The sequence below is a fragment of the Salvelinus namaycush genome, chromosome 4 (assembly GCF_016432855.1).
Source record: "Salvelinus namaycush isolate Seneca chromosome 4, SaNama_1.0, whole genome shotgun sequence".
NCBI lineage: Eukaryota > Metazoa > Chordata > Actinopteri > Salmoniformes > Salmonidae > Salvelinus > Salvelinus namaycush.
Genome location: NC_052310.1, coordinates 28863494 through 28880424, shown reverse-complemented (window position 1 = coordinate 28880424; position 16931 = coordinate 28863494). Strand labels below are relative to the sequence as shown.

The 16931-nt window shown below is 49.1% G+C and overlaps 1 protein-coding gene across 3 annotated transcripts in view; it reads right to left on the bottom strand.

Moving 5' to 3' along the window:
• The window catches only part of LOC120046425 (proline-rich protein 12-like), a 46637-nt gene that overhangs the window by 9439 nt on the left and 20267 nt on the right, over positions 1-16931 (bottom strand). For 2 of the 3 annotated variants that reach the window (XR_005476802.1, XM_038991643.1), the window contains exons 3-11: positions 14467-14631; positions 9724-14129; positions 9179-9409; positions 8311-8989; positions 7406-7917; positions 7104-7220; positions 6417-6547; positions 5525-5961; positions 4651-4770 (exon numbers count right to left, since the gene is read on the bottom strand). Coding sequence is in view for 2 of the 3 variants with exons in the window: in XM_038991643.1 (XP_038847571.1) it covers positions 4651-4770; positions 5525-5961; positions 6417-6547; positions 7104-7220; positions 7406-7917; positions 8311-8989; positions 9179-9409; positions 9724-14129; positions 14467-14631 (6798 nt within the window). In the remaining variant the exon portion in view is untranslated. The remainder of the gene's footprint in view (positions 1-4650; positions 4771-5524; positions 5962-6416; positions 6548-7103; positions 7221-7405; positions 7918-8310; positions 8990-9178; positions 9410-9723; positions 14130-14466; positions 14632-16931) is intronic. The other variant, XM_038991645.1, reaches the window with a different exon arrangement.

Here is a 16931-nt window from a genome sequence, read left to right as displayed (position 1 = left end):
CATAATCACAACTTCCTTCAACTGGTCATTCAGAACAGTACAGTTTCCGTTCAATTTAACGTTAAGCCCTTACAAAACTCTTTACTGACATATTACAGCTGACATGACCACACTAGTTGCTTTTCTCAAATGAGCACAAAGCAACTGCTGGAATCAGACACTTTCTGATAACCTTGTTCCAGCAATTAAGGTGAATGTGTAACCAGGCCAACCAAGTCCTGGATTGTGTAAACCATGCAACAGTGTCCCTTTCTATCAAATACATCTAACTCCTAATCAGAATGATTTAGGGCCAAGTCCTCAACTTGGGATACGCATGAGGCAACTTGTACTTTCTCACAAATCATTGGCATATTGCAAGACCTATATTTGAAGTCGGAAGTTTACATACACTTAAGTTGGAGTCATTAAAACCCATTTTTCAACCACTCCACAAATTTCTTGTTAACAAACTAGTTTTGGCAAGTCGGTTAGGACATCTACTTTGTGCATGACACAAGTAATGTTTCCAACAATTGTTTACAGACAGATTATTTGTCATTGTATCACAATTCCAGTGGATCAGAAGTTTACATACACTAAGTTGACTGTGCCTTTAAACAGCTTGGAAAATTCCAGAAAATGACGACACGGTTTTAGAAGCTTCTGATAGGCTAATTGACATCATTTGAGTCAATTGGAGGTGTACCTGTGGATGTATTTCAAGGCCTACCTTCAAACTCAGTGCTTCTTTGCTTGACATCATGGGAAAACCAAAAGAAATCAGCCAAGACACCAGAAAAAGAATTGTAGACCTCCACAAGTCTGGTTCATCCTTCGGAGCAATTTCCAAATGCCTGAAGGTACCATGTTCATCTGTACAAACAATAGTATGCAAGTACAAACACCATAGGACCACACAGCCATCACACCGCTCAGGAAGGAGACGTGTTCTGTCTCCTCGAGATGAGAGTGCTTTGGTACAGAACAACAGGAAAGGAACTTGTGAAGATGCTGGAGGAAACATGTACAAAAGTATCTATATCCACAGTAAAACGAGTCCTATATCGACATAACCTGAATGGCCGCTCAGCAAGGAAGAAGCCACTGCTCCAAAACCGCCATAAAAAAGCCAGACTACGCTTTGCAACTGCTCATGGGGACAAAGATCGTACTTTTTGGAGAAATGTCCTGTGGTCCGATGAAACAAAAATAGAACTGTTTGGCCATAATGACCATCGTTATGTTTGGAGGAAAAAGGGGGACGCTTGCAAGCCGAAGAACACCATCCCAACTGTGACGGGGGTGGCGGCAGCCTCATGTTGTGGGGGTGCTTTGCTGCAGGAGGGACTGGTGCACTTCACAAAATAGATGGCATCATAAGGTAGGAAAATTATGTGGATATATTGAAGCAACATCTCAAGACATCAGTCAGGAAGTTAAAGCTTGGTCGCAAATGGGTCTTCCAAATGGACAATGACCCCAAGCATACTTCCAAAGTTGTGGTAAAATGGCTTAAGGACAACAAAGTCAAGGTATTGGAGTGGCCATCACAAAGCCCTGACCTCAGTCCTATAGAAAATCTGTGGGCAGAACTGAAAAAGCGTGTGTGAGCAAGGAGGTCTACAAACCTGACTCAGTTACACCAGCTCTGTCAGGAGGAATGGGCCAAAATTCACCCAACTTATTGTGGGAAGCTTGTGGAAGGCTACCCGAAACATTTGATCCAAGTTAAACAATTTAAAGGCAATGCTACCAAATACTAATTGAGTGTATGTACACTTCTGACCCACTGGGAATGTGATTAAATAAATAAAAGCTGAAATAAATAATTCTCTCAACTATTATTCTGACATTTCACATTCTTACAATAAAGCGGTGATCCTAACTGACCTAAGACAGGGAATTTTTACTAAGATTAAATGTCAGGAATTGTGAAAAACTGAGTTTAAATGTAATCATATCTGTTCTACACAATATAGGTCTATCTGGACATTGTAACTTTTCATACTCCCAAACAGGGCCCTGTTCATTAGGACACGTTAAATGTTTTGTAACAGAAAACGCAAATCAGCATTTCCTATTGAACAACTTCCAAAGAGTCCCACTCTGTTTCAGTCCAATTTCTTCCATTTGCTGCCTAATGAATATGACCCAGGCCAATTGGTGTGCATTGTATGTTAGATACAGCTGTTCTTACAAAATATTGGTAGTGTGTGTTTGTGAATGAGTGTGTTCTGCACTCAACTTCTGTGTCCTCCAGGGTTTGGATCATGTCGGGGTCCAGGGCCGTGTGAGTGAGTGAGTTCTGCTCTCACTGTCAGTGTCCTCCAGGGCCAAGTACGTGTGTGTATTGTGTCATGGTCGGGTCCAGAGGGGTATACCACGACGTTAGTTAGATCTTTTCATGATTTTCTAAACCTAGCCAGCTTTAGTTAGCTTCAAAATTCTAGCTCAGGCTTCATCCATGTTACGAAGGTGGAATTTTATCATGCAACCACCATTAACTCGAGCCAGCTTGTAACTGCGCATTCGTGTTGAACATGGATAGTCGAACGCCAAAGACTTCATTGCGAAAACGCTGAAATAGTAATCCATGCCACATTTGAATTTTTGCCGAAATCAAATTGAAAGGTTATCCTGCAAATACAGCTGGCTATGGTGGGAACTAGGCTATTAGAAGTGCAGTCTTTCTTTTATTAAATCATATCATTAACGTCGTCTTTGGTGTGCACAAGCCATTTTCCCCCACTCCTATCCAAAAAATAAAAACTCATTAAGTCATAGAAAGGTTTTACTGCTTGTGAAGTTTCAATCCTGCATCCTAACATTACTAAATGTGTACTGTGATATGCGTTTGAATACTACTATTTAACACAAAATAACATTTGATTAAAGGAGCTATGTAATATTTTTGCATTGTAATTTCAGAAAACATCCTTCATATGTCTACGGTAATAGTGGAATGATAGTACTGTGAAACAATGTTTCCCCAAAATGCTTATTGGGCCCACACAAAATTGTATTCTAATGGTGCAGCCTTCTTATTGGTCAACAAAAGAGGGGCCATCTCTTACAATGACTACATATATACACACACACTGAACAAAAATAAGTAAAATGTTGATCTCATGTTTCATGAGCTGAAATAAAACATCCCAGAAATGTCCATGTGCAAAAAAAGGTTATTTCTCTCAAATTTTGTGCACAAATTTGTTTACATCCCTTTTAGTGAGCATTTCTCCTTTGCCAAGATAATCCATCCACCTGACAGGTGTGGCATATTAAGAAGCTGAGTAAACAACATGATCATTACACAGGTGCACCTTGTGCTGGGGACAATAAAAGGCCACTCTAAAATGTGTTGTGTGACAAAACTGCACAATGCCACAATGTCTCAAGTTCAGGGAGCGTGCAATTGGCATTCTAACTGCAGGAATGTCCACCAGAGTTGTTGCCAGAGAATTGCATTTCTCTACCATAAGCCGCCTCCAACATCGTTTTAGACAATTTTTGCAGTACGTCCAACCAGCCTCACAAACACAGACCACATCTAACCACGCCAGTCCAGGACCTCCACATCCGGGTTCTTCAACTGCGGGATCATTTAAGACCAGCCACCCGGAATACTGATGAAACTGTGGAGTATTTCTGTCTGTAATAAAGGCCAACTGGCTCCCCAGTTGGTGGGCCTATGCCCTCCCAGGCTCACTCATGGCTGCGCCCCTGCCCAGTCATGTGAAATCCATAGATAACTATTTTATTTATTTAAATTAACTGACATCCTTATATGAACTGTAACTCAGTAAAATCGTTGAAGTTGTTGCATTTATATTTTTGTTCAGTATATGAATGGACAAACCCATCGATCACGACACCATTCATTCCTATTTGAAGACTCAATAGCGCATTGAAGTCAAATGCAGTCGGTTAAGATGGCATCTCATGGAGACATAACATGCGCAGTTTGAGCTACTCCAGGAAGTGACGTTGCAGGCTAGCTCAGTGCTGCCCCCTCTCATTGAGTAACTCACGTTGAAGGCTGACTGGGGTACTGCAGGCTTCCATTAGCAACTATTACTAACTTCTTCTGTGTGGCATTTTTAAATAAGTCAGTTCAAGGACATACTGTACATCTTGTGTATTAGAAGCAATTTTTGGTACAAAAACCATCTTCAAATTCTTTTTTTAATTTACACGAAGATTGACTACGAATTGGATCCTGTTTTCTGCAAACAATGCCTATAGTACTGTGGTCGGCCTTGAACTTCAATGGCTTAAATGGGAAGGGGCAGTACTACGAAGGAAGCGAGATCTACTCAGGGTTTTCTAAAGCTAGCCAGCTTCAGTTAGGTGTACATTACAGCTCAGGTTTCATCCGTACTACGAGGTGGATATTTCTTGTCCACCTGCCGCTAACTCTAGCAGAATTGTATCTGTACGTGCATGTCGCACAAGCTTGTCGAACGCCGAACTCTTCATTGAGACAATGGTAAATCATCAATCCATGGGTGAGTCAGTGCCACATTTTAATTTATTCCGAAATCAAAATAAAATAAAAAAGTTATATTCCTTGAAATTGACTGTGTTCTGCTCTCAATGTCTGGCCTCCAGGGTTTGGATCATGTCGAGGTCCAGGGTCATGTGTGTGTGTGTGTTCTGGGCTCTCACCGTCTGTATCCTCCAGGGCTTGGATCATGTCGGGGTCCAGGGCCGTGCTGACCAGCATCTCCACATAGCTCCTAAACATCTCGCGCATCGCCCGGTTGTTCACCCCGCCTTGCACTGGCACTGCACAGAGGTTACACACACACACATACAGGGTTTAGACAACACACACACAAACATAGGGTTGGCACAACACCTGTATCAAAATACTCAGGCGTATTATGGTATGGAAACTGAGGAAGACCGGCATAATGTCATCTTATGTTGTAACTCAAAGTAAAAAAAGAAAATGAATTTCAAGCTATAGCACACAATATGTAACATACAGTACAATTCATTAAGGACAAAATAGTGTAGTCTGCATTGTGTGTTCCTATCGTGACAACACTACACACACACAGCATCTCTACCTAATTGCCAAATATATTCCTGACAGATTTTCTTTTCGTCTCCCCTCCTGAGTCATTCTATTCCATTCATTGAGGGCAGACAGACACCTATTATTCCCCCGACCATCTCATAATCCCTCCACCCAGTTTGAATGCACAAACACATACTTATAGGCTAAACAGATATGGTCTACATTCCAACTGGCACCCTATTCCCTTTATAGTGCACTACTTTTTACCAGGGCCCACGGGGCTCTGGTCAAAAGTAGTGCACTATATAGTATGTATGGTGTAGCTATCAAGAAATCGGTACAAAATGGGTTCACAAAGTATCAAAAACATTATGGGCTACTTTCACGGAAACAGTTTATGCCTAGTCTTGGACTAAAAAGCTAATGAGAATCTCCATTGAGAATGCTTTTTAGTCCTGGACTTGGCTTAATCCGTGTCTGGGAAACTGGCCCTATAGGCACAAAATGGCTTCTCACTCTCATCCTCACTGGCTGCCTCCTCGAACGAGTCTGAATCAGATGACGAGGGGACCTCCTTCAGCCACTTCTTCCTCTTTTTCAGAGGAGGCTCTGCCTTGACCTTGGCTGGCTTCGACTTGGGAGGGCACTCCATCTTCTCTTTCTCCACTCCTCCTTTCTTCTCCTCTTTCCCCTTCCCTCGTTCCATCGTTGCCACTGCGGCGGCCCGTTTCTCAGGCTTCTCCTGAGATGGCTGCACCCTCTTCTCTTTCTCCCTCTGCTTCTCTTTCAACCCCGCGGTTGCCTTTTCTCGCTGTTCGATCTTTGCCCTTGTTCTCTCCCTCGGTTCGCGCTGCACTATCTCACGCGGCGGTGCCACTCGCTGCTCCCTCTCGGCTCGAGGCGGGGTCAGGGTGGTGGGAGGCGGGGACGCTATTTTGGGGAGGGCCTGTCGCCTGTTGAAGAGTGGAGATTTGAATAAAGAGAAGGAAACAATATTTCAGATGGCCAGTTCCATAAGCGCCCTCTGCCAGCAAAATAGCTGACTACTAACCCTCATTTTGTGGGGGGTTATGCCCTCGCACCCTCTAGCTGGCTACATTTTTCAGTATGCTGCCTACTTCAGATTTTCTGGAACACACTGGATGGCTAGATCAAAGTGCAAACACCATGTTAGCTCTTTAGGCTAGTATTTTCCTCTTAAACATTGTCCATGGACATTCAACAGGACCGCACTCTCCGAAATGTATATTTGAGCGGCGCAAGTAATAAACCTTCCAAGCATATCTTTCAGACAGTACTGTCTTATGAATTGTTCAATGACAAGGTGGAAGAAAAACTTTGAGAAGTGAAGGCATAAAAAACACTGAACATGTCTAGATTAGAATTGAATAAATCCCCTAATGGGTACCTCAGTCCAGATGGTCTGTGCCAGGGTCGTCGAGAGCACACTCTCACGTAGTCCTTCTTGTTAACGTTCTCCAGGAACTTGACGTACAGGCGCTGGTACCGCCTCTTGGCATCTCCAAAATAGCCCAGATACTGAGGAAGAGAAAGAGTAGCCATTTTGTTTATTTGGATACCTGATGAGTAGCTGTTCAATAAGTACCTATCTTGGGAGCCACACAAATCAATGGGCCTGTTCCAGGTCATCTTTATTGCAGTTGTGCTGCACAGTTTATCAGGTTCCGCAGTCATAAAGTCTCTCAGAGTAGGAGTGTTGATCTAGAACCAGGACCACACTGTCCATTTGTTAGAATCTAAAAAGGCAAAATAGTACGAGTGCTGATCTAGAAACAGTTTGGGCATTTTAGATCTCAGGAATCACATTAATATGATATAAGCACTCTTCTGAGAACTAAGATGACCTGTAACGCAACAAACAACCACACATAGACATCATCAGGGTCGTGTTCATTAGGCACTAAATGGAGGAAAAGGTACTGAATCAGGTAGAGAATTTTAATTTCATTTTAATTTTACAAAATGTTTTAAAACATTTTCCGTTGCATGCCCTGTTGATAGACAGAAACATGCATTCTGTGTTGACATTGAGCAGTGACAGTCATGTGTTTGGTGGACAGACGGACTGACTCACGTTGCTGGTGGCACAGAACTGCCTCTCTCCGGCCTTGATCTCAGGGCTGAACTTCTGCAGCAGGGCTTTCTGCACCCTCCAGATGGGGGGAGGCTCTCGACCGGTCTTCAGGGCCAGCTAGGGTTTGAGGGGTGAGGGAGTCAATACATCACATCCTGAACACACACCTACCATATATGAACACACACATACTCTCACACACTTAACGGAACAGATGGACTATTTTGACAAACCATCAAACGTAGCGACTGTTGAACAGTGATGTATTTTTTACTCACACATACACGCAAACACACAAATACCTTCATAGTTGCAATGTCTTCCACACGCACCACAAACTCGTCCCTCTCTCGGAAAATGCCTTCACCTCCGCTCTCGCTCTCGTCCTCCTCGCTCTCTCCGGCGATGGCGGCATCCTCCTGCTTTTGAGCCACGTGCAGTGAGGTGACCTGAGAGGCAGGGGCTTCTTCCGGGGATGCGCGGGGCTCCGGTGAGTACTTGGGGAAATCCGTGGCCGGGGATGACTGAGGAAGTGGGGAGGAGAGAGGGAGAGTGGCAGAAGCAGGATGAAGAGGGGAGGGATAGAGAGGGAGGGTTGCGGGAGCAGGATGAAGAGGGGAGGAATTGAAAGGAGGGAGGGGGCTCAGAGGTTGGGACTTCTGCTGTTGTGCTGCTTCTTGTGGCGGCAGGGGTGATGAAGGGAGAGAGAGGGGAGGTAAGGGGGAAGGCGGGGGAGAGGGAGAGAAGGATTGAGCGGGGGAGGCGGAGGGAGGTGGGGGTGTGACTGGTGCCTCCTGGGACTCTGGGAGGGAAGCTGGAAAATGGAGAGAAGTGCTAATGTAATTTCCTTCAAGAATCAATAGGTATATAAGGTATCATTTAAATTAACCAAAACAGCTGTAAAGATCACAGTTGTGGGCCTTTAATATTATTCAGTTCAAACTTTTAGAACTATCATCATAACAATGGGACTATCGTTTCTATTACTCAGTTCTTTACTTTGTGTGCAATAGGAAATCGATTCAAGGACAGAATTTTACAGCAACAGCACAGGCACAGGCTAAAATATGACAAAGTTTTCATTTTCAATCTCAGTTGAACCTCGCAAGGACATGTTTTTTTTTCTCCTTTTGCCATACTGGTATTGGCAATCATCGACGACAAAATATCATCAATATGATCTGTATCGGTCCGGTATTTCCCTTACCTTCTAATTTGGGTGCACCAAGTGTTTCAAACTCTGGCGCCTCCTCTTCCATAACCTTCACTTCACTCTCATTACCCCCTCCTCCCATCTTCCTCTCCTCCTCATCATCATTCTCCTCCATCTCCCGGTCCTCTCGAAGTAGCACAGCCGGCTCGGCCGCCTGGAGCTGGGTGTGAGGGGTGTGTGAGGGGGTCTGGGGGCTGAGGGTGGGGGGCTGCAGAGGGGTCGATGTGTGCTGGGCCTGCCTGGGTTGGGGTTGGGACTGGGGTGGGGGAGGAGGAGGGTGCGGCTGGAAGGCCAGCTGCGGTGTATCGTAGAGAGCCGAGATGGCTGAGGAGATGCTCTTCTGCAGGTCCTGGTTCTTGCCCACCGAATCCTCCTCGTCCGAGGAGAATGAGGGCAGCGTCTCCAGGTTCCTCTTCAGCTCGTCATCCAGGGTGCGCTTGCAGGGGCTGGGGCAGCCAACCAGGGCCAGGCCGCCGTTGCCCTCACCCTCCCCGAATGGAGGTGGCACTGGAGACAAGACACAGAGCCCTCCACATTTGAGCGGTGAGGCGTCACCATGTCCTGATTCCATTCCCACAGGCATTTCCAAGCCCTGAGGTCTCTTTCCCGACTTGAGGAAGTCCATGAAGGAGGCCATGAAACCCGCCTTGGATTCCGAATCCTTCTCATCCACCTGAGGGCGAGAGAGAGGGAGCGGGGGTCGGGAATAGAGACAAAAAATAGATTCAGGTTCATTAGAGGGGAAATACTGCTTTCCACTCTTCATTTTACCAACTGAGAAGGGTAACATTGTCACATACAACACAAAGGATAAAACATTTTATACTGATTCAGTGGACGAACAAATTTAAAAGTCCTTTACCCTTCCATCCATCCCTTCTCCGTCCACTCCATCACTCAGCATCTGGCTGTTCTGCTTGCTCTTGTTCTGGGTCCTGTTGGAGTCTGTCCCTCCGCACGGGGGTCCGGGACTCAGGCCAAGGGAGGGAGCCGAGCCCACCGAGCCGTCCGACAGAGCGGGGTCTGTACCAGACAGAGAGTCTATCCTCAGCAGGTCGTCGGAAGAGGACATGGAGCCGATGGGCAGTTTGATCTACGACAGGATAAAAACGGGAAAAGTTTTGTTAAAACGCTAATAGAGTACAGAGTACAGTAAACTTAGCTATTTCCGCTACCTTAAAGGAACATTCCACTCCAAAATGAAAAGCTGTCAGATGTCATGATGCGTTCGAATCCCATGTCATCAGTTGTGTAGATCCAGATTTATGGGAAGTGGTTAAATCTTGACATTAGACTACTTTAGAGATCTGAAACAGTTTGACAAACTTTTGATTTGAAAGTGTAATGTCCCTTTAAGTATAGGCCTGCTATGACATCTATATTTTCCCCTGGGGATGAATCACTCACCTTGAGAGGTGGTATGGGCTCCTGATGCTGTGGAGCCTGGTGGTGGAGCTGATGCTGTTGTTGCTGAAGGTGGTGTTGCTGCATCTGGTCCTTCCTAGTCATCTCCATAAACATGTCATTTCTCCTCACCCGGCATCCACCACCACGGTCCCTGCCCAGTTTACCCTCCATTCCTCCTCCATTCCCCCCTCCAACTCCGGTTCCTCCTCCCATCTCACCAGTCAACATTCCGCAGGGCGTGTGCTGCTCTGGCTGCGGGCGAATGCGAGGCCTACCCCTGGGCCTGGGAGGCCCCTCTCTCTTTTGCTTGGTGGGCTTACGGCCCCTCTTCTTGACCATGTCCTGCGACATGAGCTGGGGAGGGGGGCCGAGGGGGGGGTAACCTGTCGAGTGGTAGAAGTTAAGGTCTCCCATGAGGGGGCTGAGTGTGCCTCCTCCTCCAGCCCCACCTCCTGTCTTACGGCAACTGGAGACCAGGTCGGGGAGGAGGTCGGGGAGCCGGCGGCTGTTCAGGCGGATATCTGCCGGCTGGTTGTCCTTGTCCTCGTCATCCTCGAACTCGTACTCTTGCGCGTAGCTCTTCTTGGGCAGCGTGTTGGGGTCCCGGCGCTCCTTGAGCAGATGGAACGAGCTCGACTTGAGTAGCTTCTTGGGGCGCGATGAGCAGAAGATGGGTGAGGTGAGGCCTCCAGGACTGACACCAGTACTGCCAGCGCCCCCGCCTGGACTCGAGGACAATTTCCCCGGGCCAGTGACACCCATGCCTCCGGGGCCCTGCAACTGGATCAGGCCCAGCTGCTCCGTATTGACGGTGGAGGGCAGCTCGTGGGTCTTGAGGGAGTCCAGGTCCATGGTGCTGCTGCCTGACTCGGAGAGACCGTGGCAGTACTGCACGTAGCCCTGGTCACCGCCGTGGTGGCCATGCATGTCGTAGCTGGCTCTTCCGCTTCCCCCTCCACTTCCTCCACCTGAATTAGCCTTCATGGCCTCCTCATGGCCATCTCCTGGTCCCTCTTTGTTCATCTCCCCCTGCATTGGGCCTGCGCTTCCTCCGGTGCAGCTCGACTTGGAGTAGTCGTCAGAGCAGAACATGTCCTCCATGCCAGGGAAGAAGGAGCGGTCCTCGTCTTGCAGGAGCGAGTCCGGGAAGCAGATGGAGGTGAGCGGGACGAAGTGATTCTGGCTCTGGCCGACGCTTTTCTCCACGGGGCTGACCGTGTCAAACGGGTGCTGCTCAGAGCGCTGTTGCTGGTCCAATTGGACCTGCTGTCCTAGGGTGAGCTGGGAAGGGTGGGACTGGGACTTCTGTTGCTGTGAGTGGGTGGAAGCTGAGGGAGGGGGCAAGTGGTTGGACAGGGGGTGAGCATGGCCTTGGGAGTGGTGCCCTGAGTGGCTTTGCTGGTGGTGTGAGTTGGGGTGTTGCTGTTGTTGATGGTGCTGGGGGAGGTGGTGCACTTGCGAGGAGGCGGATAAGCCCATATCGGGCTCAGAGAGTAATGAGTGGACCTCTGAGTGTTGAGGGTGGTGGGACGAGAGCCTCTGCTGCTCTTGTTGCATGCGGCACTCTCCGCTCCCTCCACCACCACCACCTCCTCCTCGCCTCCCCTCCACTCCCCCTCCATCCGTACTGGAGGTCTGGGAGAGCGAGCACTCCAGCATGTCCAGGGAGGACACCACCGAGCTCTGCTGTTGTTGCTTGGACTGGCTCTGGTCCTGCTGAGGAGGTCCGTGGCTGTAGTGAGTGGCCGCTACTGCGGCCTCCAAAGCCTGGGACTGGAGTTGTAGCTGAAGCTGGGAAGCCTGCTGGGTAGGAGTCTGGTGTTTATTCGGGCCCATTCGCCCTCCGGCTCCATCCATCATAGCTTGTTGTTGGCTCACCGAATGCTGCTGCTGATGGGGCTCCATCTTGTTGCGGGTGGTGTGGGACAGCACAGACTGGAGCAGGTGGGGCGTTTGGCGGGACTGGTGTGTGGGGGAATCCATGAGGGAGGCTGAGGCTTGAGACTGAGAGTGCTGTTGCTGCTGGACCTCGGGGGTCTTGCGTGGGTACACCAGCTCCGAGCGCTCTTGTGGCTTCTTCTGCGGGTCCATGTGAGCGAGGGATTGAAGGTGGGCATGGGAGGCGGTGTGCTGTTGCTGCGGGTGAGAGGAGTGTTGGGAGCCCAGGGAGTGCTGGGTGTATGGGTCGCCGCGGCCGTAGTGCACCACTGATCCCAGAGAGTGGTGGAGGAGGGGGTGGCTTTGCTCAGCACTTCCTCTTCCTTCAATCCTGCCACCGCCTCGTCTGTCATTCCTCTGTTGTTGTTGCTGCTGTTTCTTGAGAGACATCTCCAGCTGTCCGTCTAGGCCAGTAACCGCCCCGCCAGATTCTGTGCTGGAGGTGGCGCTGTGAGTGCGGATAACGCTCTGGAGGTGGCACCTCTCCTCAGAGCTCTTTCCCAGCTCATAGGAAGACAGCCCTTTGGCGCCATCTGTGGTGGAGGAGACGGGCTGGGGAGGTGCCTGCTGTTGGGCCGTCTGTTGAGATTGTTGCTGCTGGGAGTGGTGGTGGGACGCCTGGGGCACTGGACTGGCCTGGGCTTGGAAAAGGTGCTGGATCAAGAAGTCGTCATCCACGTCCTCTTGAGACCTCTGAGAGCCCACACCTAGCATGCTGCTGGGGTCAGATTTGGTCTTGTTGGAGTTGGGGTGGTAGGACTGGGGCCGAGGGCCTCTGGTGTCAGGGTAGCCCTGAGGGGAGGACATGAAGGTGGGGGAAAGGACAGAGGAGATGTATTTGTTGGAGCCCGTTCCTCCTGGGGTCTTGGTGGGGCAGGCAGGGGCGGGGGAGTGCAACCCTGGACGGATGATCCCAGAGTTGGCCGACGGAGAGGGGATCGACTCAGGGATATGGTAAGACCCTCCTCCGCCACCTCCTCTCTCATTTGCCATACTGCTCGTGGCACCTCCTCCTCCTGAGCCGGAAGTCCCACCTCCTGAGCTGCTACTAGCACCGCCTCCTGAGGTTCCACCCCCAGACGGCCCACCCGACCGTAAAAGGGCGGGGGAGTGGCCTGGGCCGTAACCTATTGACGGACTTCCCTCTCCGCCTAGAGAGGAGGGGAGGGAACCGTAAGCAGAGTCAGTCCCGTATACCACATCCGCCGAGTACGACTGGCTTTGCCCTCCCAGGCTCCCATAGCCTTTTCTTACCCCGGATGAGCTCAGGTCTTGGGCCTGAGGGGAGCTGAAGCCGCCATAGGACTGGGGGAGGTGGGAGAGAGGGGGCTGACTGGGTGAGTATGACTGGGTCTGCGGTTGCGGCGGTGTTTGGCCTGTGAGGGCAGCGGTGGGGGGTTTCACAATGGGTGCTGGTGAGCTGTAGCTCGAGAGCCTGTGCTTGGGTAAGGGCTGCTGGGCAGACGTGGATGAGGTTGGAGGGGGCTGTTGCTGCTGGGGAGCTGGGGGAGCGCTCTGGGTGGGAGGCTGCTGTCTAGAGGGGCCCGAGCTAGAGCTGGAGGGGGGGATGGAGTTGGAGGGGTGGGCCCCCGAGGCAGAGGAGGAAGAAGAAGAGGAGGTCGAAGAAGTGGAGGACGCAGAAGGGGGCGTGTGAGGGGTGCGGGAGGAGGACACCGAGCTGGCCGAGGAGTAGCCGCTGCTGGAGTTGCTCTTGGCGCCCTTCCCCACTGCTGAAGAGGAGGAGGTGGAGGACGAGTAAGGGGGCTGGATGATTGGCCGATAAACCTGTTCTGTCCGGGACGAGGCCTTGTGGTCCGAGGAGGGACTCTGGTCACCCAGGGGGCTGCAGGAGAGGCCGGCATGCCGGGGGTGGGCTATCTGCTGGTACCCGGCTCCTCCGCAGCTGAGGTACTGCTGCAGGGAGTGGGCTGCCGAGGAGGAGAGCTGTGACTGGGACGGCGTGGGCCGCTGGTAGTGCTTGATTACGCTGTCCTGCCGGGGCACAGCCCTCTCCTGAACCGAGTTAGATTGGGCCTGAGCTTGGGCCTGAGCCTGAGCTTGGGCTGAGGAGAACACTGAAGCGTTGTACAACTGGGAGGACTGGTCCTGCAGCTGGGAGGACAGCAGGTTGAACTGATGGGACTGGATGTGTAGCGCCGACGAGGCCTGGGCCGAGGAGGCGGCGCCTGTGGAGTCCTGGGCACCCCGGTAGGCTGCGGCGGGGCCCTGAGAGGACAGGAGGCGGTCGAAGCCCAGGCTGGACTGGGAGGGACCCTTGATGTGCAGCAGAGAGTCGTGGGGGGAGAGGAGTCCGTTGGAGGTAGGGCTGAACGTGGGAGTGTCCTGGAGGGTGGGGAAGGAGCGGCTGGAGAAGGAGGCCGGGTGCTGATAGGCCGAGAGGGCAGAGGAAGAGGGGAAGGAGCCCGAGCCGGAGATGAAGAGCTCGGAAGGGGCAGGGGTGTGCATCGCTGTCAGGGTCAGATAAAGAGACAAGAGAACGATTATTCAACACCCGTCAACTGAAAAAAACTGACAAGTATGACTAAATCAATTGTAACCCACTCCCCTCCTGTAAAATGTAAAAAGATAAGACAATCCAATATCCAAATGACACCAACATAACCTCAATGCAAATCACTGACACTGACAGTAATCACCGTTCAGAATAAGGCGAGGCGCTACAATGCCGACATAAGAGAGGAATAACAATTCGACATTGTATGGCGTTGGAAATGTCATATTGACTTTTGCAACATGGTTTTGAATGTCAACACATTAACAACACAGGTCTGGTCAAATGCCTACCTGTCTGCCAGGACGGAGTGCGGAACTGGGAAAGCAGGGAGGAGGCGGAGGGTTGAGGCTGGGGACCCCGCTGGGACTCAAGAGCAGAGATCAGATTCATGACTGAGGCGTCTGGGCCAGAGGGGCTGGCGTGGTGCAGACCTGTGTCAAATAGTCCAGAGAGCCCTGAAGAGACAAATACAACCATGAGTAAACCGTGATGACCATGTCCTTATTTGACAGCAAACTCAACAGGACCTGCTTTCTCAAAAGCATCTTACGGTTAAGTTCATCATTAGAACTGTCATAGGAGCATCGTTAAAATCACAGAGCTGTTTCCCCAAAACCATTGTGACTGAAGTTGTAGTTGAAAACGCTTATTATTTACCGACTGCCACAGACCATTCGTAGAAGAGCTAAGTGCGTCGTTTAGATACCTTTTTGCCACCCTTCCGCATCACTTTATACAAAGAAGAGCTCTGCTAAACATAGGATCAACATGTTCTGTCACCGCTGATAACTTGAGCATGAAGTTAAAGGATAAAAACATGCTTCAAATAAAAAACAAGATGACCGCATAATAAATTTAAAAAAATACAGTAGGCCTATATATTTAAAATCATATAAAAATACTTTCATGTTCCATTTTGCTAATTGTAGGCTACGGTCTAATTTCTTACCCCAATATACAGTGCATTTGGAAAGTAGTCGGGCTCCTTCACTTTTTCCACTGTTACATTATAGCCTTATTCTAAAATGTATTTTTCTTAAATTCGAGAAGAAAAAAAATTAAATATCACATTTACATAGGTATTTAGAATACATTTAGGTATTTAGACTCAGTACTTTGTTGAAGCACCTTTGGGAATGATTACAGCCACAAGAATTCTTGGGTAAGTAGCTACAAGCTTGGCACACCTGTATCTGGGGAGTTTCTCACATTTTTTCTCTGCAGATCCTCTCAAACTCTATCAGGTTGGATGGGGAGCGTCGCTGCACAGCTATTTTCAGGTCTCTCCAGAGATTGATCAGATTCAAGTCTGGGCTCTGCAAGGACATTCAAAGTCTTGTCCCGAAGCCACTCCTGCGTTGTCTTGGCTGTGTGCTTAGGGTCGTTGTTCTGTTGGAAGGTGAACCGTCGCCCCAGTCTGAGGTCCTGAGCGCTCTGGAGCAGGTTCATATGAAGGATTTCTGTACTTTGCTCCATTCATCTTTCCCTCGGTCCTGACTAGTCTCCCAGTCCATGCCGCTGAAACATCCCTATAGCACGATGCGGCCACCACCATGCTTCACCGCAGGGATGGTGCCAGGTTTCCGCCAGACTTGATACTTGGCATTCAGGCCAAAGTGTTCAATCTTGGTTTCATCAGACCAGAGAATATTGTTTCTCATGGTCAGAGTCCTTTAGGTGCCTTTTAGCAAACTCCAAGCGGGCAGTCATGTGCCTTTTACTGAAGAGTGGCTTCAGTCTGGCCACTACAATAAAGGCCTGATTGGTGGAGTGCTGCAGAGATGGTTGTAGTTTTTGGAGAAATGTCCTCTGGTCTGATGAAACAAAAATAGAACTGTTTGGCCATAATGACCATTGTTATGTTTGTAGGAAGAAGGCGGACGCTTGCAAGCCGAAGAACACCATCCCAACTGTGAAGCACGGGGGTGGCAGCATCATGTTGTGGGGGCGCTTTGCTGCAGGAGGGACTGGTGCACCTCACAAAATAGATGGCATCATGAGGTAGGAAAATTATGTGGATATATTGAAGCAACATCAAGACATCAGTCAGGAAGTTAAAGCTTGGTCGCAAATGGGTCTTCCAAATGGACAATGACCCCAAGCATACTTCCAAAGTTGTGGCAAAATGGCTTAAGGACAACAAAGTCAAGGTATTGGAGTGGCCATCACAAAGCCCTGACCTCAATCCTATAGAAAATTTGTGGGCAGAACTGAAAAAGCGTGTGAGAGCAAGGAGGCCTACAAACCTGACTCAGTTACACCAGCTCTGTCAGGAGGAATGGGCCAAAATTCACCCAACTTATTGGGTGGATGCAATGCTATCCAAAAATACTAATTGAGTGTATGTAAACTTCTGACCTGCTGGGAATGTGTTGAAAGAAATAAAAGCTGAAATAAATCACTCTACTATTATTCTGACATTTCAAATTCTTAAAATAAAGTGGTGATCCTAACTGACCTAAGACAGGGAATTTTTACTAGGATTAAACATCAGGAATTGTGAAAAACTGAGTTTAAATGTATTTTGTTAAGGTGTATGTAAACTTCCGACTTCAACTGTATATCATATTGACAATGTCGCAATATTATTTTTGCGCTAGTTGGCTGTACCTGCAACAACTCCAGTATTTTCCCTCATAGCTTGTTCTTCGTCTTCTTTTTAAATAGGGAGCCAACTTGTTTTCAGCACTTTTATTTCCATGACTTATCAAAACTAGTTCTCATGGCTCGTGTATCTGCAGCAGACATTTAGTGA